Source organism: Cebidichthys violaceus, unplaced genomic scaffold, assembly GCF_023349555.1.
Source record: "Cebidichthys violaceus isolate CVI_PGR_0920_01 unplaced genomic scaffold, fCebVio1.0.p SCAF_55, whole genome shotgun sequence".
Classification (NCBI taxonomy): domain Eukaryota; kingdom Metazoa; phylum Chordata; class Actinopteri; order Perciformes; family Stichaeidae; genus Cebidichthys; species Cebidichthys violaceus.
In genome coordinates this window covers 536,620-554,045 of record NW_027176761.1, presented here as the reverse complement: position 1 = coordinate 554,045, position 17,426 = coordinate 536,620, and the positions used below count along the sequence as shown (strand labels likewise).

General features: G+C 39.6%; 1 protein-coding gene across 1 annotated transcript; it reads left to right on the top strand.

Annotated features, from left to right (window-relative positions):
* Positions 1-1,066: 1,066 nt before the first annotated feature.
* On the top strand, positions 1,067-10,679 carry LOC137888550 (probable polypeptide N-acetylgalactosaminyltransferase 8). Its single transcript, XM_068731958.1, has 11 exons — positions 1,067-1,235; positions 2,002-2,326; positions 2,518-2,684; positions 3,615-3,801; positions 5,692-5,889; positions 7,928-8,042; positions 9,299-9,484; positions 9,637-9,774; positions 9,947-10,039; positions 10,162-10,332; positions 10,560-10,679. The coding sequence occupies exons 1-11, from the start codon at positions 1,067-1,069 to the stop codon at positions 10,677-10,679; spliced, it is 1,869 nt and encodes a 622-aa protein (XP_068588059.1).
* Positions 10,680-17,426: the final 6,747 nt, after the last annotated feature.

Sequence of the window (17,426 nt, the reverse complement as noted above, 5' to 3'; positions counted from 1 at the left end):
TTATATTTGACTCCTCTGTTAGTGTTAGATTGACTGGGAAGGACTGTATAATTGTACTGGTTCATTACAAGTTGTGGCCACCAGGGGGCATCTATCAGCATGCACTCCAGACAAGATGTTTCTTATTGAGGTTTATTGGCAGTACTCGGCTGCTTCTCAGAAACCTGTCTATAGAGGTCGTCCTTCGTCAGTTAGACAGCTGCATTGCACGGAATCTAAGCTGACGCTCACCTCTCATACACCTGCTTCCCAGACAATAAACGTAACCCCTAACCCTGAGGGAGTTAAGACCCCCTTATGAACACGTGTGCAATTTGTATGTAGTACCAAACATGTGAGCAGGTTTGAAAACAGGTACTGAGTGCTGTCACCCAGAATTGTGTGGTCACATTTAATCTGAGTACCTATGGGATAGTGTATTTGAGTTCCTGTCACTTTGTCACAGTTGTGGCCAAATGTGTTGTTCTGTTTGATTCCATAGTTATATGTTTGCAACCAGCCCAATATTTTTCTCATCTAGAGCAGAAATTAAGTATGAAGAGTGATGTCACCCACTCTAAGAAGTGCAATATATACCCATTATATACACAGAAGAGATTTGAGAACAACATTACATGTAAACTGTAATAATAAAAAAACTGTTAAAGATATCAAAAAGCTGACTAATATTGTAATAGTTCAAAGTCTTGTAACTATTTTAAAGTTTAGTCTAGCTGAAAGTATTCAGAAGTATTTAAAAAAAAATTAAAAAGCTTAATATTTAAAAAAGTATAAATGGTAGAAACCACAGGAAAAAAGACATTGCACTAATGTCCTTAAAAAGCGGAGTAATTTGATCTCTGAATGGTTTCTGTAGCTGTAAGTATGCAGAAGTAGATTAAAAAAAGAACGTAAGGAAGAATAAAGATTTGCAGGTGACTTCACGACGTCAGCCCTAGGAACACCTGCGCCTACTGCAAACAAACAGCGAAGGGAGGATAGGTCTCACCCCGCGCATTTAAACCAAAGAAGGTGTCTCTGTCGTTTGTTATTCTCTTGCTGGGGGATCAGTCGGTGTGTTTTCAGCATGAGGGCAGCAGGGTTAAAGCGGGTAGTCCTCACTTTGGGGGGGATCGGGCTCGTCTTCTACGTGGGCATATTTCTAAAGGGGAGATATGAGCCGACTGACAACGAGCTGGACTCACCGCGTATTATCAGAATGTTTTCAGACGTGGAGGCAAACATCAGCTATCTCTGTGAGTTGAAGCAATGGTTTATCTTTCTTCCAGTATACATGTTACTCTGTTTTATTTCGTTTTTATCGGGTTGAATGTCACCTTATCACTTCAAATGAAGATGAGAAATGGAAAAGAAGTTTGGTTTAGTTTGATTTGATCATGAGACATTGTTAGAAAGGTAAAAGGAAGGATTCAAATGTAAGTTCACTGTATACAACAAAAGGTGTTTTATGCTCAGCCTTTTGAATATGCATGTTAGCAGACAGAAGTATGACACATGAAAATAATATTAATATGTAGTAGGACACAAATGTTTTCGTTTAGAGAAAGAAAAATGCTCCCCTGGGGTGTTGAATATTAAGTTAAATTGCCTATTTGGGACTTGTCTTTTCTTGCAGTTTGCTGTCTATTAATGAGGTCACATTTAAGTGCACAATGTATGAGTCAATAAATAGAGTGTTCCATTTATTAACATATAGAGAATGCATTCTCAACACTGTTTTATGTATTGTTTCCTGATTGTTTATTTAGTCTCTTTTGTGTGCTGATGTATGCTAATCCCAATACAAGCAGACATAATACACAGACAAAACTAATGGCTCCTACACTAATGCTTAACTTCCCTCTGGATGTCAATAAAATGTTATTTTTGTGTAGAATCAATCAAGAGAACACAAATCTCAAGAAAGATTTTGATTTTGAAAAACTGTAGTGTACTATTTTCTACAAAAGGTGGTCATGCCTATAGCTGATTTTGCTGTGTCCCTGTCATCTTTTTGCCAAGTCAATGTACTTCAAGCTTTTGAGGAAAGGCAGAAAAGCATGCAGACAATGCTTGAAGAGGACAGAGGCAGACAGAGAATAGCTGCAGAGGTCAAACAGCAGCCAGAGCAACCTGAAGCAAAGATTCAAGACCAACAGAAGGCCCCCAAAGAGAAACAGTTCAATAAACTGTTCGCAGACTCTGTCCTGTTCAAGGAGTGGGGGGGAAGTCTGTCTGAGGACGACCAAAGAGAGGCGCATGGTTTGTATGAGAAGTACGGATACAACGTTTTCCTCAGTGATCGCCTTCCTCTAGATCGAGCTCTCCCAGACACCAGGGATAAAAGGTAGGCTACAACTTATCGTTGTCATTTCCTATGATGCCAAACCTGCCATTCCACTTCATACACAAAAGTTCTAGATTAATCGATGTTCGTTGATCATCCTTCACCTTCCAGTTGACATGGTTTGTCTTTAGACACACCTCACTGATGGACAGATGGTGGTATTTGTGAGAAAACCTTCTGTTTGTGAATAGGTGTCTTAAAAAGAGTTACCCAAAGGACCTGCCAAGCCTTGGAGTGGTGTTGATCTACCTGAATGAGGCCCTGTCAGTCATCAAAAGAGCTCTGCGCAGCATCATCGACCGCACCCCTAAAAACCTGCTGAAGGAAATAATATTGGTGGATGACAACAGCTCCAATGGTTGGTTGGATGCAAATGATTCAGATTGTGCAGATTGTGCAAGCACTTTTGATAAACAAGAGCATATGTAATGTTTGTATAGGCTACAATAATTTGAGGAAGGTTGGGCTGATAAAACATGTGTCATTGTTTAGAGGCAGCTGCTGCTCATGTTGCCACATCAAGTAAATCCCACAGAATGCGGTTTGTCAAGTGAATTTTCAGCTTTAAAGCAGAATATTTTTTTTTTTCATTTTGAGACTTATTTGCTCTTGCCGAGATTTTGATGAGAATATTGATACCACTGTTGCATCTGTATGGTAAAATATGAAACTACAGACAGCAGCTGTTTAGCTTATCTTCAAAGCTTAAAAAAGATCTGACCTCTAGCACGTCTAAAGTTCACTAATTAAAGCTGGAGTGCAGAACTTTTGTGTCCCCTCTCCGGCTTTGACAGTAATTACCATATAGTAAAGATATACAATAGCTATCTGCATTGGATTCTGAAAATTAATGCTCTTTACTTTTTTTTATTTTACTATTTAATAAAATGAACATCGACACATAAACCCCAATACGATGTTATGCAATGCTCCTGCATTTAGTCAATTCAAGGCTGTGGATGTGTGGCACTGGATTGCAATATATTGAATGTTGTTTTTGTTTTTTTTGTGTCCATCCTAACTTGCTTACAGGCAATAAGTGAAATAAAACATCAGAAACACCTTTCAGTATAATGAAACCATTACAACATCAATGTTAAAAATGCAATTTAAATAGCTTACTGTAGTTTGTGAGCATGTGAGGCATGTCTATGATGTGGCTCTCTCTCAAAATCTTCTCAAATCTGCTTTGCAATCTAGGTAAAAAGTGTGCAAACTATTGTCTCTGCCATGTCTGAACTTACTAGGAACTACATAACATATAGCCCACATTTTCCTCTCAATTCAGACGACTTGAAGGGGGACCTTGACACGTACGTGAAGATGATCGAGCAGCAGAACCCGAGTCTCCGTTTTAAAAGAGTGAGGCACAGTGAGCAGCGAGGCCTTGCATCTGCCAGAGTTTCTGGATGGAAGGTTGCTACTGCTGACGTGGTGGCCATCCTGGACGCACACATTGAAGTCCATGAGTTGTGGTAAGAATGTGGCAAAAAAATAAATCCTATTATACTATGATGTATGTGTAGTATATCATGTTAAAGTACAAGACTTTAACATGATACATTAGTTGCATCTGCGCTAAACAGTCGTCATTTTTGCAATTTTTGCATTTTTGCAATTCACGCATACATGGAATTTGACTCCGGTTACACTTTGCTCTCATCGTACATACGTATGTAAGATAAATATAAAAACAAGGACATTAGAGACAACAAAGTAGAACAGAGAAACTAAGCATAAACATTTAACATTTAACTACTATGTACAATATAAATATATATCGAAGATTATATATGAGCATAAAGAACATAAAGAACAACAACAATGATTGACAATGATGTTGGCGTACAGTACTCTGTAGCGCCTATCAGAGGGGTGGAGTTGGAACAGGTTGTGTCCAGGGTGTGAAGGGTCTGCAGTGATCCTTCCTGCCTGTTTCCTGACTCTGGAGGTGTACAAGTCCAGGATGGGGGGCAGGCTGGAACCAATGATTCTCTCTGCTGACCTGGCAATTCGTTGTAGTCTGTTTCTGTCCTGTTTATTGGCCGATCCAAAACACACAGTGATGGAAGAACAGAGAACAGACTGGATGATAGCAGAGTAAAACAGGATCAGCAGCTCCTGAGACAGGTGGAACCTCCTGAGCTGGTGCAGGAAGTACAACCTCTGCTGGCTTGTACTGGGTTGTAAATCTCAATCCGGCCCTCTTCACCCTTTACACCCATGACTGCACACCCATCCACTCTAACACTATAGTGAAGTTTGCTGATGACACCACTATAGTAGGACTGATATCAAACAACGAGGAGGCACATTACAGAAAGGAGGTACAACATCTGGTTGAGTGGTGTACTGACAATAACCTGATTCTCAACACTACAAAAGCCAAAGAGATCATCGTGGATTTCAGGAGAACCAGGAAGACCACACCTCCCCCTTTCCACATAAACCGTGAGGAGGTGGAGAGTGTAAGTGAAATCAAATTCCTGACTCCACATCACAAAGGATCTGACATGGGCCCTTAACACATCCCACCTGGTGAAGAAAGCCCAACATAGGCTCTTCTTCTTGAGGAAACTCAATAAAGCCAAACTCCCCTCTCAGCTCCTGGTTAACTTCTACAGGAGCACCATAGAGACAATTCTCTGCCACTGTGCCACCGTGTGGTGCACCAGCTGCACTGCAGAGAACCGGAGAGACCTGGTAGTAGTCAAAACAGTGCAAAAGATCGTAGGAACCAAGCTCCAGACTCTGGACACGGTATATGCTAGCCGTCTACACAAGAAGGTTAGCAACATCAGCAAGGTCCCAACCCACCCAGGTCACAGTCTGTTTGTCCCCTTGCCATCAGGGAGAAGGTAGAGAACTATAAAAACATGTACAGACTGAGGAACAGCTTCTTCCCCAGAGCTGTAGCCTCCATCACAAATGTTTACTCTGCACTGTTCGCAAAGATTTTTACATTTAACATTACTTAAATGTATTACTTAGTAACGTTCTTATTCCTTTTGTATTTTGTATTTCCTTTTGTATTTAATCTTGTATATTGTTTGTCATCGGTGCTGTTTGCTGCTGAGGGCCACCAAACAAAATTCTGTTGTGTCACTAAAATGACAATACAAACCTCTCTATCCTTTATCCTTTATCCTTATGCATGTTTGGAAAGATAAATCTACACAAACCATGAAAAAACAAAGGAGTGTCTATGGCTCTTGACAACACACACCACCTCCCATTCAAAAGTTGCAGTCCTTTTGAGGAAAGAGACAAAGAAGTATTGAACCAGCAGTCTAACTGGTTGCTAAGTAAATGTCAGAAGGGGACAGTGATGTGAGAACCTCTTCTCTTCCATTGTCCTCATGCAGGGCTGAACCCCTGCTGACACAGATCAAAGGTGACCGAACGGTGGTGACGTCCCCAGTGTTCGACAAAGTCAACTTTGATGACCTTAAGGTTGCTGAATACCTTCCAGCAGCACACGCCTTCGACTGGGCTTTATGGTGCATGTACGAGGGGTTCTCGGACGACTATTACAAACTCAGAGACAGCTCATTGCCTGGAAAGTAAGTTAAAGTGAAATCAGTCAGTCTTGTTCCATTTTGTGTCAAACAAATATTTCAATCAGGAGAGACAAGTGAATGATTAGTAGTTAACATTTATTAAGACATGATGCATTAATGAGTTACACAAAAAGTCTTTGGCGCTTGAACTCGACGAGGAGATTTGTGATCGAGTTGTGATTGCCCTGAGCGGTAACAATATAAATCCCCCCGTGGAGTCCAGACACTGGTGGTGATGGTGGCTGATGAGGTTGATAGGATGATGAGTTGATGAGGCTGATGAATCTGCGAAGACTGGGCGGAGATGGGGAGGTGGAGGGTTGCGTAACAGCAGCATGAACTACTGAAGGTAGAGAGACGGTCATATTTAAAACCAGATACACCCGAGGGTCCCCCATTTGGACGCAGAGTACATCAAAACTTAGAGAGTTTTGTGTTAAAAGTAACTGGCAGAGAACCCACGAAGAACGAATATAGTGATGTTATAGTTCTGCAGAAACCTCAGCGTCCTGGGAACAACATGAACTAGGTCACTTCTACATGAGACAAACACATCTCCCATCAGCCAAGCAAACAAATAACAAAATATCATAAATCATACTCGATATGACTGGGACAGACCGGAGAAAAAGGCTGCTACACTCCGTTAGCAACGTGCTACCTACGAACATGCAGCATGAAAAAGCACGAGCGCCTGACGGAGATTACGGACATAGTTTCCATTTCTCTCCCCGGTAAACCATCGCAGAGATATTCAGCTTCGAACACAAAAAGTCACACAGCTTTCATCGAATATTGTACTTACTTTTGGTCGAATCTCAGCGAAAAAATGGAATATCACCGTACTTCCAACGCATGTTTGTCCAGCTGCTGGTGCTCCGTGTGAATCCGTTCGATTCGTGTCTCTCCGACACTCCTCGGATTCTTGGGAGGGTTGGAAGCTCAGCAAATCAGATTTCAGAGCTGGACCTTTTTGAGCTTTATTGGCTAATAGTGCTGTCAATCATCTAGCTTTCAATTCCAGGCAATTCTATTGGCTCCTACGGTTCGAAGGATGTCTCAATGGTGAAAATCGGAGAAGGGGGGGCTGAGATACAGCCCTGAAGAGAGAGTCGAAGCAGGATTTGACCTTAAACTAAATAACTAAAAAGGGCATAGAAAGAGCTTAAAACACTCAAAAAAGGTCCAATCTTCGGTCTATTGATTCAATGAACATCATGAGTGATACATAGAAGTGATATAGAGTGTTTTTGAATTTTAAAAATACTTTTTTATTCAAATATTGGAGTATTTGATCAGTTTTCTAATTTGAAATGCTCTATATTTCATAAATGTTTCACTGTATCTATGTATAGCTGTGTATATAGAGCCTATATCAGTTGTTCTAAGAGCTCAGCATATTAAAAGTCTTGGATACCCATACTTTCCAAAAAACAATACCCTAAAAGTGCTGTTTTTCAAGATTGAGCTTTTGAGTTTTCCAAGTTCTGCTGTGTTCCATCCTTATCTTATGTGAACCAGTAACATGTATTCTGATAGTTCCATGATTTTTCTCATCTCAAAAATATATAAAAAATGTATTTATTTTTTTTTATTTTTTTATTTTATTTTATTTTTTTATACAATTAATTAGGTATTTCTTATCTTTATTCGAGCTGAGGCCTGCAAATAGGCCTCGTTTTTATTAAAGACAGACAGCAGCAAGATGATAGGCTAATGATGTCCTTGTGTCATTGTGCTATTGGCTAGAGACCAGTTGATCTAGACAGCTGATAACATGATTGACAGCCCCAAACAATAACAACAAAGAAATAATGTGTGCATGCATGAGGAGTGCTGGCAGATGCATGGTAAATAAGCTATGGGCTTAGGCATGCATGAGTATAGTCTTCCTGTCTGAACTTACGCTAGAGCTTCATAACACCAGGGTCTCATTAATCGTATATTGGATGAGGCCTTCTTGATGATCTAAAAGCTTGACTTTTAATGGTAATACTGATGTAAATTATACAGTTGTGACTGTTGTCTTCTGTCACCTCAGAAGTCCATCTGTCATGGGGATCCTGGTAGCTGACAGGAAGTATCTAGGAGAAATTGGAGTCCTCGATGAAGGCATGAAAGTGTACGGTGGAGAAAATGTTGAGCTGGGAATTCGTGTGAGTAAGCATCACCTATCTAACATGCACATCTAACAAATCTTACACCTTATGATGCAGTCACAGGCCAACTTGCAGCAAGAAAGAGTGCAGATGGAGAGCAGGGCCGCCTTTCAATCAGAGGGTCGGCGGTTCAATCCCCGGCTCCAGCTAGTCTCATGTCAATGTGTCCTTGACTCCTTGACACTTAACCCCAAAATTGCTCCCGTAGCTGCGTTTATGGTAGATAGATACTGAATTGTAAGTTGCTTTGGATAAAAGCGTCTGCTAAATGACTGTAATGTAATGTAATGCAGATCCTGGCTTCAGTACAATCACCCCTCTCACTCTGTGAAATGACTTGGGGTGTCATTTACAACCGACTCGTTCGCACAAAACGTAAAAGTTATGATCTATAAAAACCAGCTATGAAAACTTGACAGGATAATGTGCACACCTGTAGAGGACACATGCATACACATGTTATGGAAACGGGGTGAATTGAAGCCAGATTGTAAAAATTAAAAGTGAGAGAAATCCTTTTGATTTGATTTCGCTTCATATCGCATGTGACTTATAGATCTGCATTATCATAAACATTCAAACTAGCAGTTTTATTTGTGTCTGTGCGAGTGAGCCTATTCCTTTAGCACCTTTCAGTTGTGAAAGATATAAACCAATTCAAATCTCAAATCAAATTCTGCTAAACATTTCAATAGCGCTCTCTGCACCCCAGAGCACAGAGGAAAAAGGCTGGACTACAGACTTTCATCAGCACCACCAATGTAATTCTCATCATCCTTTGTAGAAACTCAAGGAAACATCAAATAGCATGATTAAAGAATCACAGAACAGAGCGTCATTGATATCTTCTTATACTGCGCATACTGTATATTACCAAGTTAGTTTTCATATAGATTTTGCGTGTAAAATCACTGCAGGGAACAGAACTTAATTTATTAATTTGTGGTTTGTTCGATAAAGACAGATACAGTCTACTGAATACATAGACCAACTGAAAACAGCTATGCGATGCAGGTATCGTAGCACAGTGGAGACACCTCACATTTTGTCACGCACTTTCTTGCTGACAGCCGGGATGAGAAGATTGACACCATTTTCATGTCTGTCTGGTAAGAATGATGCTACAGCTAGCATCCACTTTGCTTTGCTTGCCCGCCCACATTTTGTAAACTTTTAAGTAGCTCTTATTCACTCGTGCATTGACACAATTGATGATTAGTTTTATTGTATGAGCTCTTTCTTTGCTCATGCAGGTGTGGACATGTGGAGGCAGTATTGAAGTAGTTCCATGCTCCAAGATCGCTCACATTGAGAGGGCCCACAAGCCCTACATGCCTGACCTGAGCCAAGCCATGAAGAGAAACGCCCTGAGGGTAGCAGAAATCTGGATGGATGAATACAAACACAACGTTAACTTGGCGTGGAACTTACCATTGGAGGTAGAACAAAAACGATGATGCATGCTGCATGCTTCTCCACACAGGGTGCAGGATGAACATCCAAGAGTCCAAATATAGTTATATTAGTTATGAGTGCATTTTAATTTCTTAAGTTACAATATCATAAACATGTCACTCCATATTCTCTGCAGAATCACGGATTTGACATCGGGGACATCTCAGAGAGGAAAAAACTCAGGGAAACGTTAAAATGCAAACCTTTCAAATGGTACCTGGAAAATGTGTATCCCAAATTGGATCCCTGGGACAACCTACTTGCTTATGGAGGAGTAAGTTAAGTTTTATCTCCTGCTTTGTTTGTGTAGTAGATGCAGTACAGTGGTGTGCAGTGGGTGTGTCACAGCCACGTTAATTTACTTTCTAATGATTCACTCCCACATGCAATAGTGGTCGATACATTTTTTCTGGGTTTGACAAAATGATGAACTTCCCCATTTATAGCTGAAGAATCTTGGTGCTGATTTGTGCGTAGACCAAGGCCCAGTACCAGGTCACACACCCATTGCCTACGTCTGCCACTACTATGCACCTCAAGTAAGTGAAGCAGCTTAAAAGGCTTGACTCTCAAAAAATACAAGTGGCAGTATTGTCTGTTTGTTGTCTTATTCAAACGCCCAATCTGCAGTGCTGCTTAACTTTTCAAAAATATTTTTCAGGTCACCTATTATCGCTCAAACGGTGAGCTTTATATCGGCGGCATCAAGTCCCATAGGTACAATGACAACCGGTGTTTAACTGACGTTGGGGAAAAAGATTCAGAGCCGGGCCTTTACAACTGCAAAGAGGCTGTGCAGAAAGGAATGAGGATTTACTGGGACTTCACTCAGGTACTACAAGTTCAACTATTGTCAAAACAAAGCAAAGTATATGAAAGTCAAGGAGGAGGAAGTTTTATCTCAGTAAAATAGTTGTTAAAAGTCAGTGTGTTTCAAATTAGAGAGTGGATGAGTTTAGGGTGACTTCTAGCTCAAAGTATTGACTGTGGCTGTCTGAATGTTTGAAGATGACATACTGTGCATCCACATTCTTAAATCTTGACACCTGTCTTTTCTAGGGCAAAGAAATGAGGAACCGAGAGACAAAAAGATGTCTGGAGATTAAAAACGGCAAACTTCTCATACAGGAATGCTCTGGCCAAAGATGGGAAATCCAACACATAATCAAGCCCTTTTAAAAGTGTCTGTGTGTGTGTGTGTGTGTGTGGCCAACAAGAAGTGCACTTCTCTGCTCATAGGTCAGTGGACAATATCACCTGTATGTGTTAAATGTAAAAGAAAGTCAGTGAAATTTGACAGTGAAAGTTTCTCTATTTGAGATATTTTGTAAATCTTATATGAAATTATATTCTCTAAAAACTGAACTTTGGTAATTTGCTCAACATCTTATGAATGGATGTTAAGTCTGCAAGTCATTTTTTTGTTGAGCATACTAAACTGAAGTGGTGTTCAAATTCTTATTGGATCAGTAAAATGCCATTGGTTTTCAAAGTACAAGAGGAAAATATATTTAGTTCTATTCCTTTCATGTTTTAATATCAAAATGTATGACTGGTTAAATTTGTCTGTCTGTTGTTCCTACTGTGCTGATCGGCAAAAGAGAAGAGTTTAAGCTTTGTTTGTTTTGCTGTTTAAATAAAGTTTTGTCTGCTTACTGAATTCCCTCCATGGCAGAAGTGGACATAAATCAATAAATGCTATTAGTTAGATGCATCTTTGCAATGATGAAATGTAACTTTAAGGTTTTAGTTGTATAAGAATTGGCCAGTTATTACAAATGCTACACCTGGAAGCATTTTTATGCAATATGTTTGGGGCTGTTGGGTGAATCTCAGGTTTGAAAATATAATGTAAATGTTTTTCTTAGTAACTTATTTATACTTACTGTGCATTATCATCTGTTACAAAAGTAGCCTCTATGCTGAGAAAGTCAAACACAACTAATGGTGAAGGAAATGTAGGAATAAAGGTCAATGAAGGTATAACAGTGGATTAAGAAAATAATGAAAGTGCTCATAGAGGAGCAAACAGCAGTACAGAGATGCAGAGTTCAAATCCTTAACCAAGCCTCCTTCCACAAAGATGGCTTTGTGGATGACTGAGTTCCCAATAGGTTTAAATCTACTGTACACTGTTTTTTATTATTATTAAAGGTTTGTCTTGTTACTTATGTAATCCTGAAAAGATATATTGATCATTATCCTTTTTTTTTTTAATTATTTGGAAATAAACATGATTTATAAAACTGGTTGTTTGAATTATTTTTCAAAAAAGGGAAGCTCTAGCATGTCATGTCTAAAAGCTGCATAGGTGGCAAGACGTGGAAGCCGGAGACTCAACGTTCCCGCAGGATATCCAGAGTTTCCATGAGGATGAAGAAGAAATGCTCATCAGACCAGAAGGACGAATGAAGACAGGACAAGATGGAGAGCGTGCAGTGTATCAGTCAACAAAGTGAGTGAGCCCTTCAGTAAGCTACATTTAACATTTCATACTGTATGTTGACGATAGTATATAAATGACCTGCCACTTGTTTTTTATGGCAGGAAGCTGCAGCACCACAATAGTCCACCTTTGAGCACCAAACCTTCTTCCAGACCTCATCAGAAGGGAGGGATCCCTAAACTGCCAGCCCCACCGACGCCTTACCTCCCCCAGCATTCAAGAGGACGAGGAGGACAAGCTCAACTGCTCAAGTGGACTAAATGTAACACGATCCAGTGTTCTGTGAGACCCTTCACCCTCAGTGATGTTGGGTTAATACAAAGCTCCTTAGATACTGAATCCACTGCAGGGGTCGCAGTATTTGTATTAGCTAAAATGTTTCATACCGGAAAATATATTCACATATTTGATGCAGGGCCTTTTTGTAGCAGATGATATGAACCTGCCGATTCACACACATAACCGCAGGTAACCACATGGTTACCCAATTCATAAACATACGAACAAACCAAAAAACTAAGCATACTAAACATAAATAATTAACAAGTACAAATAACTAACAAAAGAAATGGTTATCTAAATGTAATAAGCAAACATGCATATTAAACAATACACCTTATGAATAAAATAACTTAATACTAACATAAAATAAATAGCTCTTACAACCACAAAATGTTTCTTCTCCTCTCACCACAGTCTGAATACTTTTACTGGTATTGAAGGAAAAAAATAATTATTATTTCAGGATGTTTTTTGGAAACTACAGAAGAACAGGTACAACAATCACAAACAGTAAAAGAAGCTGCTAACTTTGATTGGAGGAATACATAAATAAAAATTAAATTAATAAGAATAAAGGGAGATTTGTCTTAAAAATATTCTGCGTGCAACCTCAGAGGTCAGGGTCAGAACAGCAAAAACAAACTGCACAGACAAAGGAGAGCACACAGACTAAATAATCCAGGGAGGAGGAGGAGGAGGAGGAGGAGGAGGAGGAGGAAGGTTATTGACAACAGATGAAGCTGATCAGGGCGGGACACATGATCACACTGGCTGGAAACACTCAAGGTCAGGAAGTGAAGTTATCTGAAACGAGAGGGAGAGGTGAGGGACTAAATAAAACAGGGAACCTTAAAAAGATATAAATGTGAAAACAATGAAAACATAATTGCGGGAACGTGACGAGGTGTTACAATGTAATTTCTGAATTTAAACTGACGCTTTATGATATATAAATAAACACCATAAAACAGATTTAAAATATCTGAAAATACAATATCGCAGCACATTCATGAAAATGTCTGTGTGTTGAATGGAAGAAGAGAGATCCTGATTGTGATGCTACAGCTAAAGGGTATCTATCCTTCCCCCCCCCTCACTCTCCACATAGAGGCCTGTAAAGCAGCACCAGAAACAGGACCATGTTTTGGGACTCTACTACAACTCCTCAATGAGCTGTGAACTCTTCAAGCACGGAGGGTGTTTGGGCAACCAGAACAACTTTGAAGATGAGAGAGAGTGTCTGCAGAGATGTCGCACGAATGAATGTCATGAAAGAGACACCTCACCAGACAATATGTGCACTGTTTCTTTATAATGAATCTTATTTTCAGACATGAAATCCTTTGATGCTTTACATGACGTCATAGTATTCAGAAGCAGATCCCCTTTCTCTCTGCTTTCTGAGGCAGTATGAAAGGCCAGGCTGTTAGAACATACTGTATATTTAATGGCTGCAGAGGGTTTTGCACTACCTGTTTGCAAAAGTCATCTTAATCAAATGCTGCCTTTGCAGATCAGAGAGCCAGGTACGCCAGCTCTGCTAAAATTGATTTCAAACTGTAGCAAATCACTGATTACAGCTGTGCTTCATGCACGTATGAGGGGCCTTTTCTTTTCAAAAACATGAGTAAATAATTAATTTGTTTGCAATATTGTTTATTTATCTCTTTGTATTTATGTATTCACATGCAAATTGTTTACTTCATTATTTGGGCTTACTTTTACAGTTTTTCTCGATTGCTAAGACATATTTCTTGAAACGGTCACCCATTTTCTCAAAACTGTAAACACAAAACCTCATCTTCAAGCACTATTTACAAAACCTCTGAATCCTCTTGCAAAATGAAACTTTTGCCTCAAAACAGTTTTACCTGTGCTCAAAATCAAACTTTCGCCTGAAAACAGTTTTACCTGTGCTCAAAATCAAACTTTCGCCTCAAAACAGTTTTACCTGAGCTCAAAATCAAACACTGCTCTCAAATCATAAACAAAGTGATCAAAATAATATACACTATCAAGCAGTCAGTAAACAATACACCAATAAATAGAAAACACATTGTTCAAAACATATAGTTCTCAGGGAGAAGTAGGTTTGTAATCTCAAAACAAATTTCATATTTATCTGTCATTGTCTTTTGATGAACGAAAACATGTTCTATTACAGTAGCTCAAAATTGATCAGAAATTACTACTCTGCTTTGCTCTTTACAATTTCGTTTGTTCTTCCTCCTTGTACCCCTATTGTTACAGTACGGTACCCTGCATCTCACAAACGTGTCCTTTGTCTCTGTGATACTGTAATTCTTGTTCTTTGTTGATATGAACCTGCAACCAGTCAAAATCTATTGAGCAGTCAGTACTGTAACAAATAGAAAGCACAATGTTCAAGGCTATACAATTTGTTTATTGTACATTATACAGCCTACAATGCACTGTAGGCCTACTACAGTATACAGTACTACAGTAAAAGGGACACAAATCAAAGGAGTCAACATGTCATCAATGTGCTTCTTCTTGTCTTTGGGCTGGGTCAGGCCAGAGCACTTCGTCAACATCACAAGCAATATTTTCTCTCCTGAGGCAACGGGGGAAGAAGCCTCTAGTGTGCTGTATCCAGCCCTGACATGATTCCTCACCTATATCACCACAGGCCAATTCCATGGCTTGCAGCAGATCTACTCTGGTGTAGGGTTGTCTATCATACACTTTCCATCTCCATGAGGAGAAAAACTCCTCAATCGCATTCAGGAAAGGCGAGTATGGAGGGAGGTACAAGGTCATAAACTGACCATTGATGTTAAACCATTCCCTTACCTGAGCAGCTCGGTGGAAACTGACATTGTCCAACACTATCACATAGGTGGGAATGGGATTCTCATTTAGCTCTTGACCCTGCTGCTCTTGAACCTGCTGCTCAAATAAAATATCTCTGAGATTGGCCAGAAATCTTAGAAGATGCTGGGTGTTATATGGCCCGAGTGTAACATGGTGATGTAGAACACCATGGTTGCTGATAGCAGCACAGATTGTGACATTGCCACCTCGTTGACCAGGGACTTCAACAATGGCCCGCTGTCCAATCACGTTTCGGCCTCTCCTTCTCCTCTTTGTTAGATTGAAGCCTGCCTCATCGACAAAGATGAACTCATGGGGTCTGTCCAAGGATTCCAAGTCAAATATTGTCTGTGTAGGAATACAATATAATGTATGTAGAATTTAGTAAGTTGTACAGAGACAGTGCTATATTGTAGAGTTCAATTAGGCCTACTGTATGCACTTCTGATTCACATACATTGTATGTACTGAAGAGTAATGTCATTCACATAGTATGTGGCAGTACTGTAGACAATCTGGATTACAGTAAATGTGTCTGATTGTACACTTACTTGCACATACTGAGCTCGCAGTTCTTTCACCCTTGGTGAGTTGCGCTCAAAAGGTACTCTGTATACTTGTTTCATTCGCATCCTGTTACGATGGAGGACACGGTCAATTGTGGAAATGCTCACACTGTCGATTCCCTGGAAGTGTGTGTTGTCTTGTATCACTCGTTCCTGTATTTCTCTGAGTCGTATTAAATTATCTTGAAGGACCATGCCCACTATAACGGTCTCTTGCTCCTGAGTGAATATAGCTCTCCTTCCACCTGCATGTGGCAGCCTTGCAGTTCTACAAAAAGTAGATTTGCAGTTACAAAAAATATTCATGCAGTACAATACATACACTGTAAAACCTGATGAGTAAAGTCAACTCAAATAGTTTGAGGAAACCGATTCCCTTGAACCATTTAAGTTAAATAACTTAAATCCTTTTAGTGGAAAAAAATGCTTAAATGGAGTACTCCTAACTCAAGTATTTATTGTTAGGTATACTTAAGTAAATAAATGACTAGTACTAACTCCGTTCTTTGTTTTGAACTTAAAACATATTCATTATTTAAACTTATTTGTAATGTTTGTATGAACTCATTCAAATTATGTAAGAGCAAATATATGATTTAAGTCCGACTAACTTAAATAGCTTGTGTTACAACAACTCAAAATGGTATAGCAGCTACTCAATTCATTTAAGGAAACTGATTGCCTTGAACCATTCAAGTTGCATTAACTCAATACAAATACTCAGTTAGATGCAATTAATTTATTTTAACCAATATGATTTGTTGACCACAACATTACACATTATGCCAAAATGAATCCACACAGCTGCCAACATAAAAAAAATAAATCACTGATCAAATACATTGTGCTCACAACAAACATATTTTCAAAAATTATAAACTGAAAGGAGTCATGAAAAGTTTTTGTATATTCTCTTAACGAAATGTTGGGCTTGCTTAACAACTGGCCAGCTGGGTTTGAAATTGACAATGGATAAGAACCAAACACAACTGCTATCGCCAATAGACCAACTATAAATAACCTATGGACTATTTTTAATAGACCTTTTGACAGAACACTAATATTCCCTTCTTCGGTACAGACATCTGAGCCGGTACTTCAGCCTCCAGAGCACTGCGGTCATCATTTACAGCTGGATTGACGGGATGCAAGAGTTGACAATGCCTATACAATAATAGGCTATAGGCTCCAATACTTCCTGAATCCCAGACACATATTTCCTCTGATACAGGATTGGACCTAATTAAACCAGGTGTGCTTGCTTGTTGTTGGCTGCTGAGATCAAGCACAGGTGGTTTAATTAGTTATGTCCCATCCTGTTCCAGAGGAAATGAAAGAGCTTCTGAGATTCAGGAAGTAGTTGAGCTGTGCATAAAGGGAATTTAGTCAATACAAGTCTTGATTTTTCTATGAACTGATAATTTCTATGAACTGATTTCTGCATATAAGACTTTGTTGGGCTGTAAACCATGACTGCTATAAGTCTTGCGCAGGATGTCGCCTCTTTACTCGAGCTCATTTTTCAAGGCCTGCAACTTAGGTTTGAGCTGCTTTCTTCCATCATCTAGATTTAAGAGGACAACCTGGATGAACTCAAAGAAACCACTCAGCTTCGTCGGATAGCTCATATTGAGAGCATAGATCAAGCTAAACAACACCACCAGTGCATCAGTCCAAGATCTGAGAGTCATTACAACCTGATCCTCCAGGATGACTGAGACATGGAGAGGTTGAAAGGGAATCCTTGCAGCCGTGTCCTCTTCAGCCACCACGGCCAACAGCGACCACTGCACCCTC

Coding starts and splice junctions, on each gene's coding strand:
- LOC137888550 (XM_068731958.1), top strand. CDS start 1,067: ATGAGGGCAGCAGGGTTAAAGCGGGTAGTCCTCACTTTGGGGGGGATC. Junction 3,802..5,691: donor ATTGAAGTCCATGAGTTGTG/GTAAGAATGTGG, acceptor GTCCTCATGCAG/GGCTGAACCCCTGCTGACAC. Junction 10,333..10,559: donor TTTACTGGGACTTCACTCAG/GTACTACAAGTT, acceptor TGTCTTTTCTAG/GGCAAAGAAATGAGGAACCG.